Raw genomic sequence first — 20775 nt, 5'->3', positions numbered from 1 at the left:
GCCCACTATGTTTGGGACTCGTGGCATCAATGTTGGTCATGCAAATGCTCCGTATAGTGTTAGTCATCAAAAAAAAATGCAGCTAGTAATGCATGTAATATATGGGAAAATGTATCTTGATATGGCTAGTAGTATGCAAATTCTCATGCACAATCGCATCGCAATGGTCCAACATATGCAAACAAGAATGTTTCCTAATGCATCTAGTACTCCTAGTATATCAAGTACACATGAGGGGCTAGTCAACTAGATGCAATGTTGCATATTAGTTAAGCTAGAATTGCAGCAATATGAAAGTATAAAGCATCGCAATGCTCAAGGGGGAAAAAGGCCTAGAGCCTAGCGGAGGTTTTGAGGAAACTAAAGTTAGAGATAAAGTTTCCATATTCTTCTTGGTGAATCTTCAATATTGTTTCACCTATGAAAAAATGCAACTGGATGAAGGAGAGTAAGCTAGTAGACCATTCTCGTAAGAAAGAATAGGGGAGAGAACAGAGGCAAAGAGTTGGAGCATTGAGCAGAGCAGTCAGCTCTCATTCTTCTTCTTCTTCATTATTCTTCATTGGTCTTCAACACAGTAAGAGACTTCATTGGTCTTCAACACAGTAAGAGACGCACATACTAGTATTGTTGTCTAGGTCTACCACTAACTAAAGGTCTAATTGTGATTGAGTTACTAACTCAACTCATTGACCACACACACACACAGTACAACTACGTTACAACTCGACATAGCTTGATAAGTTGGATGAGCTAATGAGCTTGATCTTCAATACTCCCCTCTTCAAGCTCAAAAATACCTTGTACCCCAAGCAGCTCTCTAAAGTGACTGAACTTATCTTTACCTAGTGACTCAGTAAAGATATCAACTACTTGGTCTTCAATCGTGACATACAAAGATCTATCTACCCTACAAGTATCATCTCTTGTATGAAGTGATAGTGTATCTCTATTGTTGGGAATAAAGGGTCAGCATGCCTTTTATACGTGTTTAGGTGTGAACACACCTTTGCACTTGTACTTTGGTCCTTAATATATAACTATCAAAGACCTAAAGAGCGGTAGGTCTTTTCGTATCCACACATTGTGCATCACTCCCTACTACTGTTGTTCACTCTCTCACTCTCTTTCTCTCTCTCTGAAATCGCCATTGCCTAACATTGAACCTCCACGGCTCGTCAACCATCACAAACTAGTATCACAATTGAAGCTTGTAGGTCGCAATCAGGTTGCAAGTCATCAGCCCTGGTCAAACATGCGGTGACTGACACGCCCTCAATAGGGTGGACAAGTCACCGTGGGCAAAGAATCAATAGACAATCAGTCATCGCTCGTCACGTCTTCTTTTTTTTAAGAAATCATTTGTTTTAATCAAAGGTCTATCCTTTGTTTGGACTTTGTGGCCCTTCACATGCACACAAGCACAGTCCAACAAATCCCAAAGATTGAGCAAGCTTCTATCCTCGAAATTTGCGGATCTTGGCATACACGGGAGATTTTACTCGTCAAAGTAAAATTTGTGCATTCTTAAACACTCTCATGTCTAAAAAATTAGGGCTTTTTATGCATGTGCAGAAATTGTAGTGGGACAGGTGCAATTCTTGGAATTTTGACACATTGGACCCCAATTTGGAGCTTTTGTAAAATTTGGATCAAATCTGGTCTTGATATGTACTTGCAATGAAGTTTCTATGAAAATTGAGCATATAGAACCTTGAACAAATTTGGGGCTTTTGCAAAACTTGTGAAATTTTGGCAAAATTGGCTTGTGCAATCCATTTGGAAGTTATGTTTGATGTCATTTGAGCAGTTTGAGCAGAGAAATTTTAGGGCTTTTTACCATGAGAGTCAAATGGGTACCCTGTGGATGTTGTCTCATGATGCATTACCTCATGGTTTTTGGGCAAAGGCTAATATGACAACCGTACACTCCATAAATCGGTCACCAAGCAAATCTTTGGGGGAAAGAGTTCCTCAAGAAGTGTGGTTAGGCACGCCACCTTTGTATACATACTTGGCAGTGTTTGGCTACGAAGCATTTGAGCACATACGCAAAGAACAACGCAGCAAATTGGAGCCAAAGTCCTGTAAATACATTTTCCTAGGGTATGGTGAGGAGGGAGAAATGGGATTTAAGTTATGGCATCCCAAAAAAAGGAAAATTATACGCAGCAATGATCTAATCTTTTGGGAAGATCGCATGCACAAATAGCCCAAAAAGACAAAAGAAGTGAAAAGGGTTGTGTTCCAAGAAAAAATACCTATAGGACAACAAAGAGTGCCCCCTGTACAACAGCATATACCTGCCGTAAATGACCCTATAAACGCAAGGAATGGTGCTAGAATTGATCAGCAAGAAATTGCCCATGATTATCATAATTTCAGTAAATATCATAGTTTCAGTAAGAAAATGTTACTTTGGAACAACCGGAAGGGTAGATAGATGGTGGGACGGATAAACAAAAAGTGCTAGAAACAGAGATGGAAGATCCAAACCCTAGTGTGCTTTGAGAGGAAGTGGAGTGTAATTCAAGATTTTGAAATGAGGTGAGTAGATCAAAAAATGCAAAAGATAGTGGTGGGATGAAAGGGAGTTGAGAAGTGTAGTTTACTTGCTCAAATGAAACAGATGGTAGAGATATATATGATGAAGGGTATCTACTTCAAGAGCCTCCTCTATTAAAGTTGGCATATTGAAAACCATCCGAATCCTACACAACAAAAGAAGAAACAGGAGAGGGTTTTGGCTCATACACCTCAAAAGGGTTATACAACCTTGACATAAGGCCTAGCTGAGATGAAGGAGATGGATCAAATATGCCGAATCTGGTGTTCCCTCCAAGATCAGAGAGATGGCTGGTCTCACTAATCAGACCAAATGTAGTAGCACTCGTTGGAGGAGTACAAACCAAACTTTAGGTGATGTGCAAGTACTCCTCAAACTCTTCATCTGTAAAATAACCAAAACGAGAAGAAAAAGATGGTAAAGATGAAGGTGTGTCTATCTCCTCCTCGAGACCATAATGCCTTCTCACAATCTCCAACGATGGAGAAGCTTGATAGGGCATCATAGGATCCGAAGAAGAAGGTGCCTGAGACATTATGAGTCAAAATCGAGTCACGTGTTAGTCTCGCACAAAGACTAGCCTCCACAATCACCGTAAGATACTCTTTAGAAAAGCATCAACTCTAATACCATCTGAAGATATGCTAGGGTTTGCACTAAGAAAGCACAGTATGTATGACCAACACTAAAAAGCAAAGAACCAAACAAAGACAAGCAAAACTCAAACCCTAAACGCAAAACACAAATCACAAAAAATCAAACACAGAGAGAATAAACTCTAAAGTGAGTGAATGTTGTAAATGAATGTAAGAGTGCACAAAATGCCCAAGGGCAATGCAATGCACTGTCGAAGAGTGATGTCTATCGAAGACAGATCCCAAGTGTTGTGACCACCTGTCGAAGTGTTGGAGTGCAAGAAACACCAAATGCATCATGATTACCAGAGTCTTAGGGAGCTAAGGCCGGTGTTTGCTAATGTAGATGAACTGCTTGACAGCAAAAACACAAATACTGCAGTAGTCGCCTGGTGAAAGAGATGGCAGCAACTTGTCGCCTGGCACCAGATGTTAAAAACGCAAGCTAATCAGGTGCTATGATGATACAGCAGATGGAGACCTCCAAACAACAAGGCCACCTAGAGCTGGATAGTAATGGGCTACAGTCAATGATGGTTGGACAGGAGTAGGTGGCTAATGGATGAAATCTGCACGGTAGAGTGAGAAACCTACACCAAAGGATGAGGTTGAATGATGGGCAACCTATCTATTTATAGGTGTTGAAAGGTGCCCCAAAAAATTAGGGTTTTGGGGAACCACTAAAACTCTCTCGAACCCACATCAAATTTGTAATTTTCATTCATTAAATGTGTTTTGGGCTGTTTAAAAATGCTAATCAGATATAAAGCATGTTTTAGCTTAACAGGTATGTGGCTGATGGCTGAAATCTATACGGTAGAGTGAAAAACCTGCACAAAAGGATGAGGCTGAGTGGTGGGCAACTTGTTTATTTATAGATGTTGAAGGGTGCCCCAAAAATTTAGGGTTTTGAGGGACCACTGAAACTCTCTCAAACCACACACCAAATTTGCATTTTTCATTAATTAAGTGTGTTTTGGGACTGTTTAAAAATGCTAATCAGCTGAAGCATGCTTTAGCTCAACACCCCTCTCAAGCCCAAAACTAAGTCTAAAAGGAAAGGTCGGCAATGTTTACCCCAAGGCGTCCACCCCAAAGTAGCTAGCACACCCCAGAGAGAACAAGGCATCGGACAAAGGGTGCTCGTCAACTGCCCAATGGCCTATCAAGCCCTACAAAGTCAGATGAAACCTAATTGAACATTTTGTGTTGTTTTTGTTCTTTTTTCTTTTTCTTTTTTTGTGGAAAACTAATTTTAGGGGTGGCGGCCGATTAAGTAACAATGATCTAGAAGACAATAAAAGCTTATCCAAACACTCAAGAATATCGATAACGAGAAGGTGATGAAGTATCATGGGAAGAAGGATGGTGGTATAATCCGTTGGTGAAAATAGCTTAGGGTCCGTTCAATGGTGCTTTGTACAATGGGATACATAGTGTGCTACATGTTGAAGAATGCTCATGCAGCAAGTGCCACTTGGACAGTATCCCTCCTGAGGAAAATGTTCACTTACCCAAGTGCCCTAGTACCAAGATGATGAAATCATGCAATGCATAGAATAAGGTACAACAGGGGGAAAAGGCCGATGTCGAAGACAAGTATCGAAACCTGTAGAATACCAAGAAGAGTAGAAACCCCCTCTTAACTTGGATGTCGATGCCGAAGAAGAAAAAGGAGCTTGAGAATATTGGTCTTCATGTGGTGCCGAGAAAACCATGTGGATGAAAATGATGAGGCATCCCTATTGGAAGAGCAAGGATAGAAGTCACCGCCATGATAGCATCAAGAGAGATGTTGCATGATCCACCGTGGAAGGGAAAGCCTCCATGTTGGTAAAACAACAAAACTCCAAGTAGATGGAACCATACAAGAAACGGCGCGCATCTCCTATCTCCAGCTTAGAAAGGACTTGTGCAAGCTTGTATGTTAGCCTTACATTGAAATACAAAACTCTACAAAAGAGATTAAAATCTACAAGCACAAATGTGAGTAACAAAACTAAAAATTAAAAAAAAGCAAAGCTAAGTGCAATGCAATGAGTATGCAAGTATGCAAAGGAAGTCTAAAAATAGAAAGACTAAGTGTGTGGCCACTATTGTATACGACAAGGTGAGGAAGTGGTCCTAGAAGGTGCAGTGGATGTACTAGGAATCGATACGTAAAGTGCAATAGGTAAGCCACTAGCAAACCAATCAGTCAATCCTTCAAGAGTAGTGAAGCAGATAGGCTGTTGAGGTTGTTTGTGTGCCACACATCGAGTAGCCACAAGGGCAAATGGAGTAGATGGCACAACAGTGCAAGGTGTAGTCCCACTCGACTAACTAGCCGGATTGGAGGCAATTGCAACAGTCTGCTGTGGTTTTCTAGAACACTCCTCATCCACATGGCCCTATTGAGAAACCACATCACGTTGAAAAACCACACCATTCTGTACAGTTTCTCTTCTTGATTTCCATTTTTGGTTTCAATTTTCAATCCCAAAAAGGCTTTCTAGGGTCTTCCAAGTATGTCGGAGCATCGTATGAAAGACTTCAATGGGCAAGACTCCAGACTATTCGTGCCTATATATATATGGCTCCTCCCATTCATTCTTTAATACACTCATTTCTTTTCATTAGACCTCTTCTCTCCTCTTCTTACACCATCTCCACTTGTTGTGCTGCCATGCTTCACTCATCTCCTTCCCAGATCTGCGTTTATGGAGTAATGGCTTCCTCCTCAATTGGTGACATCTCTACACAGTGGGCAACAACACTTCTCTATTGAGCTAAAATATGTATTACTTGCTGATTAGCCTCTTAAACAACCCCAAAACACACTAAAAATGCTCTTTTAGAGTAAAACCCTAAAACGGGGAGCAGTTCAAGAGAGTTCAGTGGAAACCCTAAAACGGGGAGCGGTTCGAGAGAGTTTAGTGGAAACCCTATTTTATGGGGCGCCCTTCCACATCTATAAATAGACAGGCTGCCCCCATTCAGCCATCATCCTTCTTTGCAGGTTACACCAGCCTACACACCCTCTGCTGTTGTTGGCACCCAGTTTCCAGCCTGCAGCCCGCCTCCATCTGCTGTCCAGCCATCATCAACTGCAGCCACGTTATCTTCAGCCTATCCATTGCTGTAGGCAACAGCTCTCAGCTGCTGGCGACTACTCCAGACTGTCCCAGACTGCTGTTCAGCCTGTTGTCCATCATCTCCAGGGTCAGCCAGCCTGTGTTTTCAGCATTGCAAGCCCTGACACTCTCAGACACTGTTTCAGCCTGCTGTTTACAGCAGACAATGCACCGTTTCCAGCCTCTGATCGGTGGTACACTGCTGCATTTACCAATTTCCAACCTCCAAACTGCTGCGTTTTGGTGACCAGCCTCCTACCGTTCACTATTCAGCACTCCTACACTCCAACTGGTGGTCACTGACTTGGGATCCATCTTCGGTGGACGTCACACTCCGACATTGCTGTGCCCTTGAGCACACTGTACACTCTTACATTCATTTACAGCATTCATTCACTTCAGAGTTGTGTTCTCTCTCTCCCTTCTTCTATTTGTGTTTGAGTTTTTGTATTTATGAGTTTTGAGTTTTGCGTTTAGGGTTTGAGTTTTGCCCTCTGTGTTTATGTCTATCTCTTTGTGTTTCTGTCGTGGTCGTACACTCTGTGTGTCCTCAGTGCAAACCCTAGCAGTTTCCTTCACATTCTCCTCCTGGCATTGCCTTCTAACAAAGCAAGCAACAACTCCTTCTCTAGGCGGCTTCATCAGTTTGCATTTGGCTGTCTAGCTGGCTCCTTCATCACCTGGCAAATAGACTACCAACCCTAGCACCCTGTGTTTGGTAGTTAGGAGACTTCACCCATTTGCATTTGTTGCATCTAGAATCTCATTCACTGTTGGCGACCTTCTCCTTCACTACGCATTATCATCAAAGATTGCTACATTTGCGTTTTTAGCTTCTAACTCCTCCACCTCCAGCATTACTCTCCAGCCAGCTGCACTAGGACAGGTAGAAAGCTGAAATGCTTGAGAACTAATAAGGGGGGTGAGTTCACATCTACTAAGTTCAAGTCTTTTTGTGACATGCATGGAATTAAGAGGGAGCTTACAGCCCCTTACAGCCCTTCTTCAAATGGGGTGGCTGAAAGATATAATAGCACTTTATGTGAAAGAGTGTGGTGCATGCTGTCCATTGCTAATCTTCCTCATGAATTTTGGGAAGAGGCACTTAAAACCGCGGTTCACATTTGCAACCGCTCTCCAAACAGGTCCTTAAATAATGGCATCCCTGAGGAGGTTTGGTCTGGCAAATCAGCCTCATATGACCATTTACACATATTTGGCTATGATACTTTTGTGCATGTTAGAGATGAGTTGAGGAGCAAACTTGACCCAAAATCCACCAAAGGCATTTTCATGGGCTATGGTGATGAGGGTGAATTTGGCTACAGAGTGTGGTTACCTCAGTCTAAGAAAAATATTCGCAGTCGCAATGTTGTGTTTAATGAGACAAAATTGCTGAAAGGTACTTTAGCCTCCAATGAAGACATGAAAAAGGTCCAATTTCAGAATTTGCAGCCACCTATTACTTCTGATGACGAGCCTCATGGTGCTATACCACACGCTGAAACTAATGATCAGCTAGTTATTTTTGAGCTAGATGATGATGGACAGCAAATAGAAACACAATGAGGTCATGGACAGCAAGAAAGACTTGTTGATTATGAAAATGCAAGTGCTGGTAATGAAAATGAAGGTGCTGTATAGCATGAAAAGCATGCTGAAAATGGCTTACAGCAGCCAATAAATTATGAAAATAACATACCTTTAGATGTAGACCCAATTCCTGAAAATGTAGATCATTGGGTACGCAGGTCTACACGCGTAAGAAGGCAACCACATATGCATGACCCCTCCTTGCATTATGTGATGCTTACAGATGAGGGTGAACCTCTTACATATAAAGAGGCCAAGTCATGCAAATTCAGCAATAAGTGGGACCTAGCTATGTAGGAAGAGATTAAATCTCTGTATGCTAATGATACTTGGGATCTTGTGTTGTTGCCCAAAGAAAGAAAACCTCTTCCAAACAAATGGGTTTACAAAGTAAAGACAGTTGATGGAAAACCCAAGTACAAGGCAAGACTGGTTGCCAAAGGGTATGCACAGAAGGAAGGAATTGACTTCCAAGAGGTCTTCTCACCTGTTGTGAAAATGACCACCCTACGTGTGCCTTTTGCTCTCACTGTTGTATTGGACTTACTGTAAACGCCCCGAACAACGTAGTATGCTTAACAATTATGATATTCGCTTGTTTTCGAGATTTAATATAAAAGAGAATGAACACTTAAAGCTGAAAATGAAAATTACTCACAAAATTACAGCCATGAAAATGTAAAAGTAATGGAGACAAGATTGAGGGTTGAAGATGAATTATACCAAATGGATGTGAAAACAGCTTTTCTGCATGGTGACATTGATGAGGAAATCTACATGAAACAGCCCAACGGCTTTATAGTTTCTGGAAAAGAGCTGATGGTGTGCACACTAAAACGCAGCTTGTATGGGGTGAAGCAAGCACCACAGCAGCGGTACAAAAATTTTGACACTTTTATGCTATCTCATGGGTTTACACGCAGCCATGCAAATCATTGTTTGTACATGAAAAAGGATACAAATGGCAGCCCCATCATACATGTTTTGTATGTGGATGATATGTTGCTAGCTGGGAAGAGAAAGACTAGCTTGGACGCTCTCAAAGATCAGCTGAAATCAGCTTTCTCCATTAAAGATTTAGGGAATGCAGAGCATATATTGGGCATGAGAATTCGCAAGGATAAAACGCAAAAATTGTTGTTTTTATCTCAAGAAAAGTACATTGAAAAGGTATTGGACAGATTTAACATGGCTGAAGCTAAGCCTTTTGGGGTGCCCTTATCTCCATACCTTAAGCTTAGAAAGCCAACAGCCCAAAAGATGACGTGGAAGCAAATGATATGAAGGGAGTCCCTTATGCATCAGCTTGTGGCTCTCTTATGTATGCTTTGGTTGCTACTCATCCAAACATTGCCCATGCAACGGGAGTTGTTAGCAAGTTTATGTCAAATCCTGGCAAAACACATTGGGAGGCTGTCAAGTGTATTCTTCAATACCTAAAGGGTACACAAAGAAAGTGTATTTGCTATGGGCAAGGTGCACTTAGTTTGCAAGGTTATTGTGATGTTGACATGGCAGGTGACTTAGACACTAGTAGGTCCACTAGCGGGTATATCTTTACAGTGCTGGTGGGGTCGTTTCTTGGTGTTCCAGGTTGCAGAACATCGTAGCACTGAGTACTACTGAAGCTGAATACATATCAACTACTGAAGCTTCTAAGGAAGCTATATGGTTGAGCAAACTTGCAAAGGATCTAGACATATCTATGGATACTACAATATTGGGATGTGATAGCCAGACTGCTATGTATCTAGCTAAGAATGCCATGTATCATTCATGCACAAAGCATATAGATGTGCGATATCACTTTATCAGACAAAATCTGGAAGATGGTCTAATCACATTGACCAAGATCAAAACACAGGACAACCCTACAAATGTTCTCACTAAAAGACTCAACAAAGCTCAGCATGAGCATTACATGTGACTAGTGGGAGTTGGTTAGAGGTTCACTTCGGCCCTTTAAGTGGGAGGTTGTTGGGATAAAGGCCCTTTTTCACCTCCGTGTATAGTACACATACATTATTTAGTTGTACATGTACATATGCATGCACCCTTATATGCCCTAAGTATAAATACATTATATTCTTTGTGTACCAACAACTTTGTTGGTACACCCAAAGTCGAATCGTACTTTCACTCTCTCTCTGTCACTCTCACTCCTCGAACTGTTGCTCACTCCTCCAACTGAGCTCCAACACCACCAAGCACTCCTTGTGCTACCTTACTTTCTAGGCCACTAAGATCATTTTGCATCAACTCTCATCTTACTATACTCGAGGCAATAAGCCGCATTCGACTCGCACTAAGTTCCCATGAGCAACCGACGGCTTTCAAACCTCACGAGGCGATAAGTTCTCATGGTGACCATCACACTGCGTGGCGATTTCCCCTACCCATTTTCGGATCCGTGGCTCCCAATCCCCACCCTTGGCTCACCTTGAGCCTCTTTCTATCCCACCCTCTTCTCCTCAAATTCGAGAAGATACCTTTGGGGACTCTCTAGTTTCTGCTTCTTCCAAGCCCTAGATACCTTCTTTAGTACGACCAGCGGTACTTTCTTCATCATCAGATACTACGGAGTCCATGATCCATGAGTTGGAGTCGCTACCTATCTCAACGGGGACTCCAAAGGGGGATCTTTTTCCTTTGCTCTTAGAGGAGGCATCTCCTTTTTCTTCGGCTTCAGAAGGAGCTCCTACTCCTCTAGTTTCAGAGAGGGACCCTACTACTCTCGAAGTTCCTCACCCACCGTCATTTACTTTCGAGGAGTGGCTTTCTTTTGAGCAGTCCTTTCCTCTACTCCTACCCAATCTTCAACGGATCTATCTTCGATTGGGACCCTAGGATTTTCCACCGCGACTTTCTGACTAGGCCTTCATATTCCTTCCAACATGGTGTAACGGAACTAGTCACTTCTCACCCAAGGTTGTGTTTCATGTTCTACTGCTAATCTGGTCTCTTGCCTATCTTCTAGGTCTCCTTTTATGTGGCATTCTCGGATTATAGAGTGGATCTTCTTCTCTTCACCTCGCTCCTTTTTTGTGCTCTTTTTTTTGGCCTGAGGGGGTGTTGGAAAACCACATCATTCCGTACAATTTCCCTTTTATTCCCATTTTTGGTTTTTCCAATCCCAAAAAGGCTTTCTAGGGTCTTCCGAGAGTGAAAGCGCCGTATAAGACACTTCAGTGGACAAGACTCAAGATTGTTCATGCCTACATATGTAGGGCACTTCCCAACTATTCTTCACCACACTCATTTCTTTTAATTAGACCTTCTCTCTCCTCTTCTTCCACCATCTCCATCTACTATGTTGTCAAGCATCTATCATCTTCTTCCCAGATTTGCATTTATGGTAGCAGTGGCTTCCTCCTCAGTTGGTGACATCCCTACACAATGGGCAACAACACTTCTCGTGGTGTTGGCTTCTAACAGCTGGCAACAACTCCTCCTCTAGGCAGCTTCATCAATTTGCGTTTGACTGTCCAGCTGGCTCCTTCATCACCTGGCGATAGATTACCAACCCCTACACCCTACATTTGGCAATCAAGAGGTTTCACCCATTTGTGTTTGCTGCATCTGGGATCTCCTTCACTGTTAGCGACCTTCTCCTCCACCAGGCATCAACATCAGAGGCTGCTACATTTGCATTTTCAGTTTCTAACTCCTTCGCCTACTGTACCACTCTCTAGCAGCAGCAGGCATCAGTCTTCAGGATTGCATTTACAAACTCAAAGGTTCCTCTTCCTCTGACAACAGTCTTCCTGCTCCAAGCATCACCAATCATCATCCGCGCGTTGTGGATTAAGAGGATCCTCTTTGATAACAGTCTGTCTGCTCCAAGCAACACCTCATTATCCCGACGCTTGCAAACTCAGAGGCTTCTTTGGCAATCTCCTTGCTCCAGGGCATTCTTCGTGCTATGGCACCCTTCCATCAGATTCACTTCATTATTTCATTCATTCATCTAAGTTTCTTTTCTTTTTTCCTTTCAGTGTTTACCGTACACACGTGTTTCTCCCTGCAAACCCTACTGTCTCTGGTTACTCAATCATTTATTGATAGGCCGACCTCCAGCAATGTACGCAACATGTATTTCTCTTAGGAATTTTCCGCCAAAGGGGTTATGTTTCTTTGTTTCTATAGAAGAAAGTGGTGTCACCCTTGTTTTGGCTTGTCTTCACATCTTGTGAGTTCTTGCCACTATTGGTTTTCCCTTCCGAAGAAGAGGCAACCAAGCTCGCCCCTCTAAATGAATGTGTGTGGAGGACGACTTGTAAACCTGATTATGCAACCTCATGTAATGCCAGAATTGACACTCGAACTCGCAGAAGGTCACTAATCTAGGTAGTGAGATTATGTGCTGGATAAAATGGAAGTATTTGTGGAGCAACTTGTCCAAGAAGAACGTGACCTGATTGTCATTTGACTTTGAGGAGCTAGTAGTAGCAAATTGGGCGAGCAACCGTCGATATTCAGTCAACTTGACTTTCAAATCATCCCCTTCCTTAATGGAAAACTGCTGAACCTCAAAATCGTGACTGATACGTAGAGTCCAATCTCAAGCCACAAAGTGATCAATGAGATGACCCCGACGCTTAAATGCAAGGGGAAAATGCTATAATTGAGAGTGAAACTCAAGAAGCAACCCCAGCATTAACTCAACATACGATGTGGCATTGCGGGCATTCCATTGACGGATATGATCAAGATGAGCTGATTCAGAGTCCAACATAGACTCAATACCAACAACAAGGTTCCAAAGTCCCTGAGATTCGAGCACTTGTTACATGAAGTTTAACCAAGTGGTGAAATTTGACCCATTAAAACAAGTCTTATCCGTGAAGCCATTGTTGGTTGTTGCAACAAGAGTGGAAGTGCTAGGAGATGGAGAAGGTGTGTAATGGGGATAAGGAAGATAGGGAGATAGAGTGGAGTACACTTGGAAAGTAATCCCAGAGTGCCCACCATGCATACAAGAAGTGTGCACAACGGATCCAAATGTGAGCAAGGGCGGATTGGATAAAGGCATGTTAACTGCCTGTGGAGCCCATGATAGAGGGATAAGAACACAGGCAACAAAGGATGGAAATCCCTACATAGGAGTGACCCAAGGGATATGGAACAACAATCCATAAGCAGAGGATGGATATGCTTGCATCTGAAAGTTCATGTGGGGGTTTTACGAGTGTTCGAGGGTAGTGAGAGGAATGCCCATCACAACAGTCCCAGAGTGGAAGAATGTAGTAAAGTGGAGATATGTGGAAGGTATAGTGTTACAGGATGGCATTTCCCCTAACGATGCACCAAGAGATGGAGTGAATGAAGGGTAGGTACATGATGGAAAGAAAAAAGAGAAAGTGTTTGGAGCCGAGATGAAAGATCCAACCCCTATTGTGCTTTGAGCAGAAGTGTAATGTAATCCAAGATGTTGGAATGAAGATGTGAATAGATTAGAATGTGGAGAAGATAGTGGTGGGATGAAAGGGAGTTGAGAAGTGTGGTTTATTTGCTTAAGTGAAATACATGGTAGAGTTATACCTGATGAAGGGTATCTACTTCAAGAGCCTTCTCTATTAAAGCTAACATATTGAAAACCATCTGGCTCCTGCACACTAAAAGAAGAAACAAGAGAGGGCTTTGGCTCATATGACTCAAAAGGGCTATACAAACCTGACATACGGCATGTCTGTGATGAAGAAGATGGATCCACCAGATGCGCCAAATGTCGTGATCCCTCCAAGATCAGGGAGATGGCCGGTCTCCCCAATTGGTCTACACGGAGCAATAGCACTCGTTGGAGGAGTGTAAACCGAACTATGTGTGATGCGCAAGTACTCCTCAAACTCTTCATTTGTAAGATGACCAAAACAAGAAGAAGAAGATGGTAAAGATGAAGGTGTGTCTACCTCCTCCTCGAGACCATAATGCCTTCTCAAAAGCCTCCAACGATGGAGAAGCTTGATAGGGTATCATAGGATCCAAAGAAGAAGGTGCCTGGCACATTATGAGTCAGAATCGAGTCATGTGCGAGTCTCGCACAAAGACTAGCGTCTACAATCACCGCAAGATACTCTTTAGAAGAGTACCGGCTCTCATACCATGTGAAGATATGCTAGGGTTTGCACTGAGAAAAATTAGCATGTACAACCAAGATTAAAACACAAAGACTTAGACAAAGACAAAGCAAAACTCAAACCCTAAACGCAAAACACAAAACGCAAAACGCAAAACGCAAAAACTCAAACATAGAGACAAACACAAGGAGAAAAAACTTTGAAGTAAATGAATGTAAGAATATACAAAACGTCCAAGGACAAAGCAATGTAGTATCGAAGAGTGACGTCGACCAGAGATGGATCCCAAGTGTTGTGATCACCAATAGAGTATCAAAGTGTTGAAAACATCAAACGTTGATCATCAGAGTGTCAGGGAACTGAGGCGACAACAGGAGACGTATCGACATAGACAGTCTACTCGACAGCAAAAATGTAGGTACTACAAGAATCACCTAATGGAAGAGATGGCAACAACATGTCGCCTAGCACCAAATGTTGAAAACGCAGGCTGATGAAGTGCTACGATGACACAGTAGATGGAGATCTCCAAACAACAAGGCCATGGCTGAAAACAAGCAGCTTAGGGCTGGATAGTGATGGGCTGGAGTTGGTGATGGCTCGACAACAGAGGTAGGCAGTTGATGATGACTGAAATCTACACGGTAGAGTGAGAAATCTACACAAAAGGATGAGGCTGAATGGTGAGCAACCTATCTATTTATAGATATTGAAGGCTGCCCCCAAAAATTAGGGTTTTGAGGGACCACTAAAACTCTCTCAAACCACACACCAAATTTCTGTTTTTCATTAATTAAGCCTGTTTTGGGGCTGTTTAAAAATGCTAATCAATTGTAAAGTGTGTTTTAGCTCAACACAAGGCAAATGATACAACTCATTTTTTTTCTATAGCATGTCATATTGATTCCATATTGTATCACACCCCTAGTTTTTTGGTTCTTCCAATTGGCTCTTGTTTCCTAGCTAGATGTTTGCTCTTAGATTATGGTCACTTTACTCCACTTGGGGACATGATAATGATAGTTCTTTGAATTCCAAATGTATATATTTTTGTTTGAGGCCAATTTGGCCTTTTAAAGATATTAATACATCCCCCCCCTTCTCTCTCTCTCTCTCGTGTGTGTGTGTGTGTCCAATAGACCCATGACAAAGATTATGGGATGATAATGACCATATCAGTTCTATATTGTATCAAATCCCTATAATTTTTAGTCCTTCCGGTTATTGGTTGTTTCTTAGCCAAATGTTTCCTCTTAGATTATGGTAGGAGGAGGAGCTTGCTTCAACTTGGCAAGTATTCATATCCACATTATGTTGTATTATGATGATATTGTTTTGATTTCAAAGACACGCGAGGGACTCCAGAGACACCTCAAAGCCCTCCACAGCTTTTGTCTAGATAGAGCATTGTCAATTAAACTTGGAAAAACCAAGATCCTCCTCTTCCACACATCACGCCAAGTCCACACAGGATCATTCTTCATTGTGGAAAGACAGACAGTAGAGGTGGTGAGCTCATATGTTTACTTGGGAGTCACTTTTACTACTATATCAGGCCGCTTTTCCATGGCACAAGCGGCACAAGATTGTCTCACCAAGGGATATGCATCATTGGCATTTCCATAGAGAGAGTGCCACCAAACATATGCGTCATTGGCGCTTCTAGAGAGACAGTACCGCTAGACATGCTTGCAAGAGCCGTACACTAGGCAATGGCTATTTGACACCATGGTCACTCCTATTCTCATGTATTCAACAGTTGTTTGGGCCCTTGGACTAGCCACATCAGTTTGGACACAGATAGAGTGGCCCTGGATTATTTTGTTGGCACGCATGATACACAACAAACCCTTAATGCCCCACAAGCTACTTAGGAGCAAAGTTTGTTGCAACACCCATGGAGATAGAGGCCCTTTTCCAGATCATCACTTTTATACAGCATGTTCATGATATGACATCTAACAGGTTACCATGGAGGGCATTGGAGGCCTCTAGACACATGTCCCATGAGGGATGTGAAAGCTCATGGTACTTCCATGCGGAGCAACTGTTGGCTAGGTATGACATCAACATGACAAGCCTCCCTCCCTTCCAGTATGACCTTGATTCACCTTTTTTCCAGCTCTTGCAAATAGAGAGGAACATGATCATCAAGCAGGACTTGTGTCAGAGGCACGCACACAGCACATGGGTGGCACCCTAGGCCTCTCTCCCCACGAAGATGCAGCACTTTAGAGACCTTTTCATGAGCCTCACTGAGGATGGGCTCATTACTAAACCATTGTACATGGATTGCTACATGCTACAGGCCATTGGAGTTGCCATAGGCCAGCTCCAAAGTATCGTCACACCAGCTAGAGATAGAGATACATAGTTGTATCCATTGAGGGCTTTCCCAGATGATGATGTCTACACTTATTGCACATTTAGATAGAAACATTAATCTCCCTCCCTCCCTCTCTTTCCCCCCCCCCCCCCCCCAAAAAAAAAAAAACAAAAAAACAAAAACACACACATAAAACATAGCCATAACCAGAAAAAAACATGGAACAATCTGAGCAAAAGGACTTCCTTCTGAAAGTTGCTCTAATACCCCTAAAAAGACCACAGTCCACCCTGAGAACCAAAGTTCTGAAACAGCAGAAAACACAGCAAACTCTCACCACAACCAGCATGAGAGATAGATATTTGGTGCAGACATGCTGGCTACCCAACCACAATACTCATGTGAAGAACCCAGAGACTCAACAGCCTTCCATCAGGCCATGACATAGCTGCTAGAGCCTCCAGATTTTGCATGCAGATGGGCTATACCTGTGTCCTGAAGCACTAGGGCTTCTCTAAACTACCAACCTTAGCTCCTAGCACTTCTGCATCTACTCCAGAGAGTGCTCAGTTGATGCAGCCTTCCCTACTGGCATTCTCTTCCCTGAAAGATAAAAGACAAACACATAGGATAAGCATCTGCTAGAAAACCCTAGCTCGTTAACTTCACGTCCCTAACATGCATATGACATGTTAAGAATTGAAACAAATGTTCAGGCGGTCCATATGACTCCATCCTCTTTTACATTGGCAAATGGATAGTCCATAAAAGACCCTCATGAGGCAAGTCATGTTGCAGAAGCAGAATTTCTCAGTGCACAAAGGACAATCCAACCATCTCCTCAGCATGCACCTGGATAGGCACATTATACTGGTGCCTCACTCCTGCAGCATGTCATCTGTAACTCAAGATGAAAATTTCTAGTCTTTGTGGTCTTTTCAGGATGGTTTCCAGCACACTCAGCATGTTCCTAGCTTTCTTGTGTAGTTCACTACTTGCAACTCAAGAAAATTTTGCCAGAAAGGCTGATTTGAGAAGGGCTTCATTCTGTTCATCCATCATAGATATTGTTCTTAGTTGCGCTTATTACTGAATTTTGCAATTCAGAAAGCTCAGTGAAGGTTCTACGTAGAATAAAGTTTGCATGGAAGGACTTCACAAAGTAGATAGTGGAACCTTGCTTCAAGGAGCATGACATTTGATAAGATGAGAAACATGCAAACAGGTAACACACATAAGACGAGGACTTCAGATACACCGAGAGAAAATCCCCAAATCCTGAACTGAGTTGCAAAAAATGTGATCACCAACCTTAGTTCGAGCTTCAGTTTTCATCTTTTCCCGAATGTCTTTCACATCCAGCTCAATTTTTGTGTATGCCTTCAAAGCATCTGTTTTTTGCTTATCTGCTACTTCTTTTTCCTTCTGCAACCCCTGGAGTTCTTTGTTGATGCTCTTCAGATCTTTTTCCATTGTCTTTAGTCGCTCGTGTGATTCCAGCACACTGTTGTACATGGCACTTGATTTCTCTGACACCTTGGCACGAGCTTCTTCAACCTGCACAAGAAACCAACAAGTAATTTGATTTTAAATGAAGTAAAGCAAAAGTCTCAGAAACACCACATGCAGTAAAATAAGCCCAGGACTTGAACAGCACCTCTTCAAGCTTCTGCCTTGCATCATGAAGCTCCTTTTCAAATATGGTGTACTCCAATGACCTCCGTTGCTTGTCAAGTTGCTGATATTTCTTTAACTCCTCTTTTTCCTCATCTAGCTCTTTCAACCTTTCCTCAATATATTGTACAACCTCAATAATCTGTTTCCTCCTATTTTCTGCATGCAATAAGAGAGTCCAAAGGCTGAAGAACTCCTCTATATATTAACATTCCAAGTGAGCAATTTTTCTAATGCTGCTTATTGGTGCCCCTTCACAAATATATTTTTGTCATACATTTTGAGCCTTTCACATGTTACCTTAGTGTGACTAACAAGCCCACCTACTCTTATCACTTGTTTTCATGCAATCGCTGCTCTTTACACCCATTGTCAAGGTTATGCAAATCATTGTCTGAGTAAAAGTGTCTCTCTGCACATCATTAATCTATTTACACAGGAAGAATAGGCCACATTGCTCTGTCAAGCTAGCCTTATGTTTGAGTGTAAGTTATAAGGCATTGAACATAAACTAACTTGCACACATGGAATAAATCAACAAATAAACAAAAGACTCACTGAACAAGAAAGTTAGAATGTTCTTGCATGGTAGATGACACACGATAGGCCCCAAAGTTGGGCCCCTTACCATATTTCTTTATCATTATTCAAATCTTACACAAAAAGCAAGTGACCTGCTGTCACAAACCAGCACTCTTTCAATGCCAATAATTCCCATGTGCCTTGGTCTTGAATCAGCCTACACTTGTCTCTAGCACAGTGTTTGTCAGAGTGCAGCATTGCAGAAGCAGATGCACAGGCTGAATGAAATAGATGGTGGCACAAAGAGAGAAAGAAACAAAAAAAGAAAGATATATTAACGTCTACATAAGGTCAATGTGGCCTATGAGACAAAATCCAGAGTACATCCATGTCTAATGTCATCTCATCAGTAAGGTAAAGATAACATTACAAGTAAGTGGGTGGCCTATGAAACAATACTGAAAATAACTATACGATGGGGCTATACTAGGGTTGAACCATGTGTAGTGTTGTTCCATCGAGAGAGAGAGAGAGAGCTCAGAAAAGAGAATGCTGTACATTGAATAATCTTGACTGTACAAGAGGCTGCTGTGTCGGTATACACCAGCTTATAACCACACTCCAAGTACAATCAATGATGAGACCACATCCTGGCTGACACCAATAACTAGGGAGCAGGGCATCAAAAATGGGAGCAGCTCGGCCATAAATGCTGGCCCACTGCTGCTGGTGATGTGGCGGGCCTGTCCAACAGGTCACTTTCTGTCCAATCTGCCCATGATTCTGCCCACCTGCCTAGACACAGTCTGTACTGCCTGCCCAACCTGATGTGAGTACCCACCTACCCACAGTGCTTGCCCAGCCTACCTACCCATCCAAGAGGTTACCTCTAACACCCACTCTTAAATCCTAGATGCAGCAGGAGCTCAAGGATATAGAGTGCTGGCATAGAATGGCCCAAAGAAGGGATTTGGTGAAGAGACCCACAAAGTTTTATTTGGTATTGCCACACTCCACAATGACTATGCCATCCAAGATCTTCTCCCGAATGAAATGCTACAAGATCTCTATGCCCTTCATCCATGCACAAAACAAAGGTTCTTCCCAATGGCTATGAAACTCTAATTGTCACACAAGAGAGGGGCGGGCAGCATGGCTCTGAGGACAGCTTAGCTCTCCCAACGATCTCCAAAGCCACACAACCTCGCACATGGTAGTCAATGCTGCTTGGTACTCAGCCTATATAGAAGATAGGGCCAACGCCAGTTGCTTCTTGGTACTCGAAGAGAGAGCACCTGCACCAAATAAGCAGCAGTAACTGGAGTCAATCTACAAAGATCAACATCACCAATCAAGTCAAAATTTGTCCATCCATGCAACACCAAAGAAGTGTCTCTTGTACCTACAAGATAAAATATAACAAGGTCAAAAGAAACATCCCCCTAGGATCCAGCATATACATGAGACACAACACAAGCCATATCTACAAATAAAAGGGACTCCACATCAAACTCACCTCCCAACCATAATGGGCTCACCCCCAAGCCTAGGAGCTAGTATCACTCTAAGTCACAACCATATCCCAAGGGTCGGCTTCCCATACTACTAACCCACACCATCCCAGTGTATAGGATTCAGCTGCCCTAACACGGAAAAATATTCACTCACATTTAAATTCACATTAACATTAATACTATAAGAAATTCAATTACGTTTGTGAATAAAATGATTCTACTTTTTCAATTTAAAAAAGTATTAGTAGTAATATTTGGATCAGAAAAATGTTCACCAAATTCCAATACTAAAATCGTACACATTATTTTATGTAATCTTAGAGAGTAAACAGCCCTCGATCACATGGAAACGACCATCAAGTTCAAAAAAAAGTACATGAGCTTTGTAGTTTATGTACAAAGAAAAATATTCACAAAAAAACCATGGCATGATAAGAATGACATCAACATGGTCAAGACTCATAAGTCAAAACTCCATAAGCTAACGATACTGCTGGATCAAAAGATCCAAAGTGAGTACCACCTTATCCCAGTGATCCACAGTAGGACCCTCTACAAAATGGGCACGACAAACTCAATCAACAGGTATCATGTGGAGCTACAATTTATGCACCAATCAAGAAAAAAGAAATTTGTGAGTATAGCCATTATCAAACAAAGCTATGACTTCTTGGCCATTTATATACCCAGTGACCTTCACAAGGTCATGTGGTTCAAATATAGCTTTATTAATGGAACAACCATTACAACTACTC

General features: G+C 42.3%; 1 protein-coding gene across 1 annotated transcript in view; it reads right to left on the bottom strand.

The window, feature by feature from the left end:
- TTN7 (Structural maintenance of chromosomes (SMC) family protein) overlaps nt 1-20775 on the bottom strand; it is a 92028-nt gene that overhangs the window by 16713 nt on the left and 54540 nt on the right. Inside the window, exons 9-10 of the mRNA XM_087678520.1 lie at nt 17968-18143; nt 17622-17867 (exon numbers count right to left, since the gene is read on the bottom strand). Of these exons, the coding sequence (XP_087534646.1) occupies nt 17622-17867; nt 17968-18143 (422 nt within the window). The remainder of the gene's footprint in view (nt 1-17621; nt 17868-17967; nt 18144-20775) is intronic.

Source organism: Lygodium microphyllum, chromosome 5 (assembly GCF_053477565.2).
Source record: "Lygodium microphyllum isolate KBCC chromosome 5, Lygodium_microphyllum_v1.1.10, whole genome shotgun sequence".
Taxonomy (NCBI): domain Eukaryota; kingdom Viridiplantae; phylum Streptophyta; class Polypodiopsida; order Schizaeales; family Lygodiaceae; genus Lygodium; species Lygodium microphyllum.
This window is presented reverse-complemented; position numbering and strand designations above follow the sequence as displayed.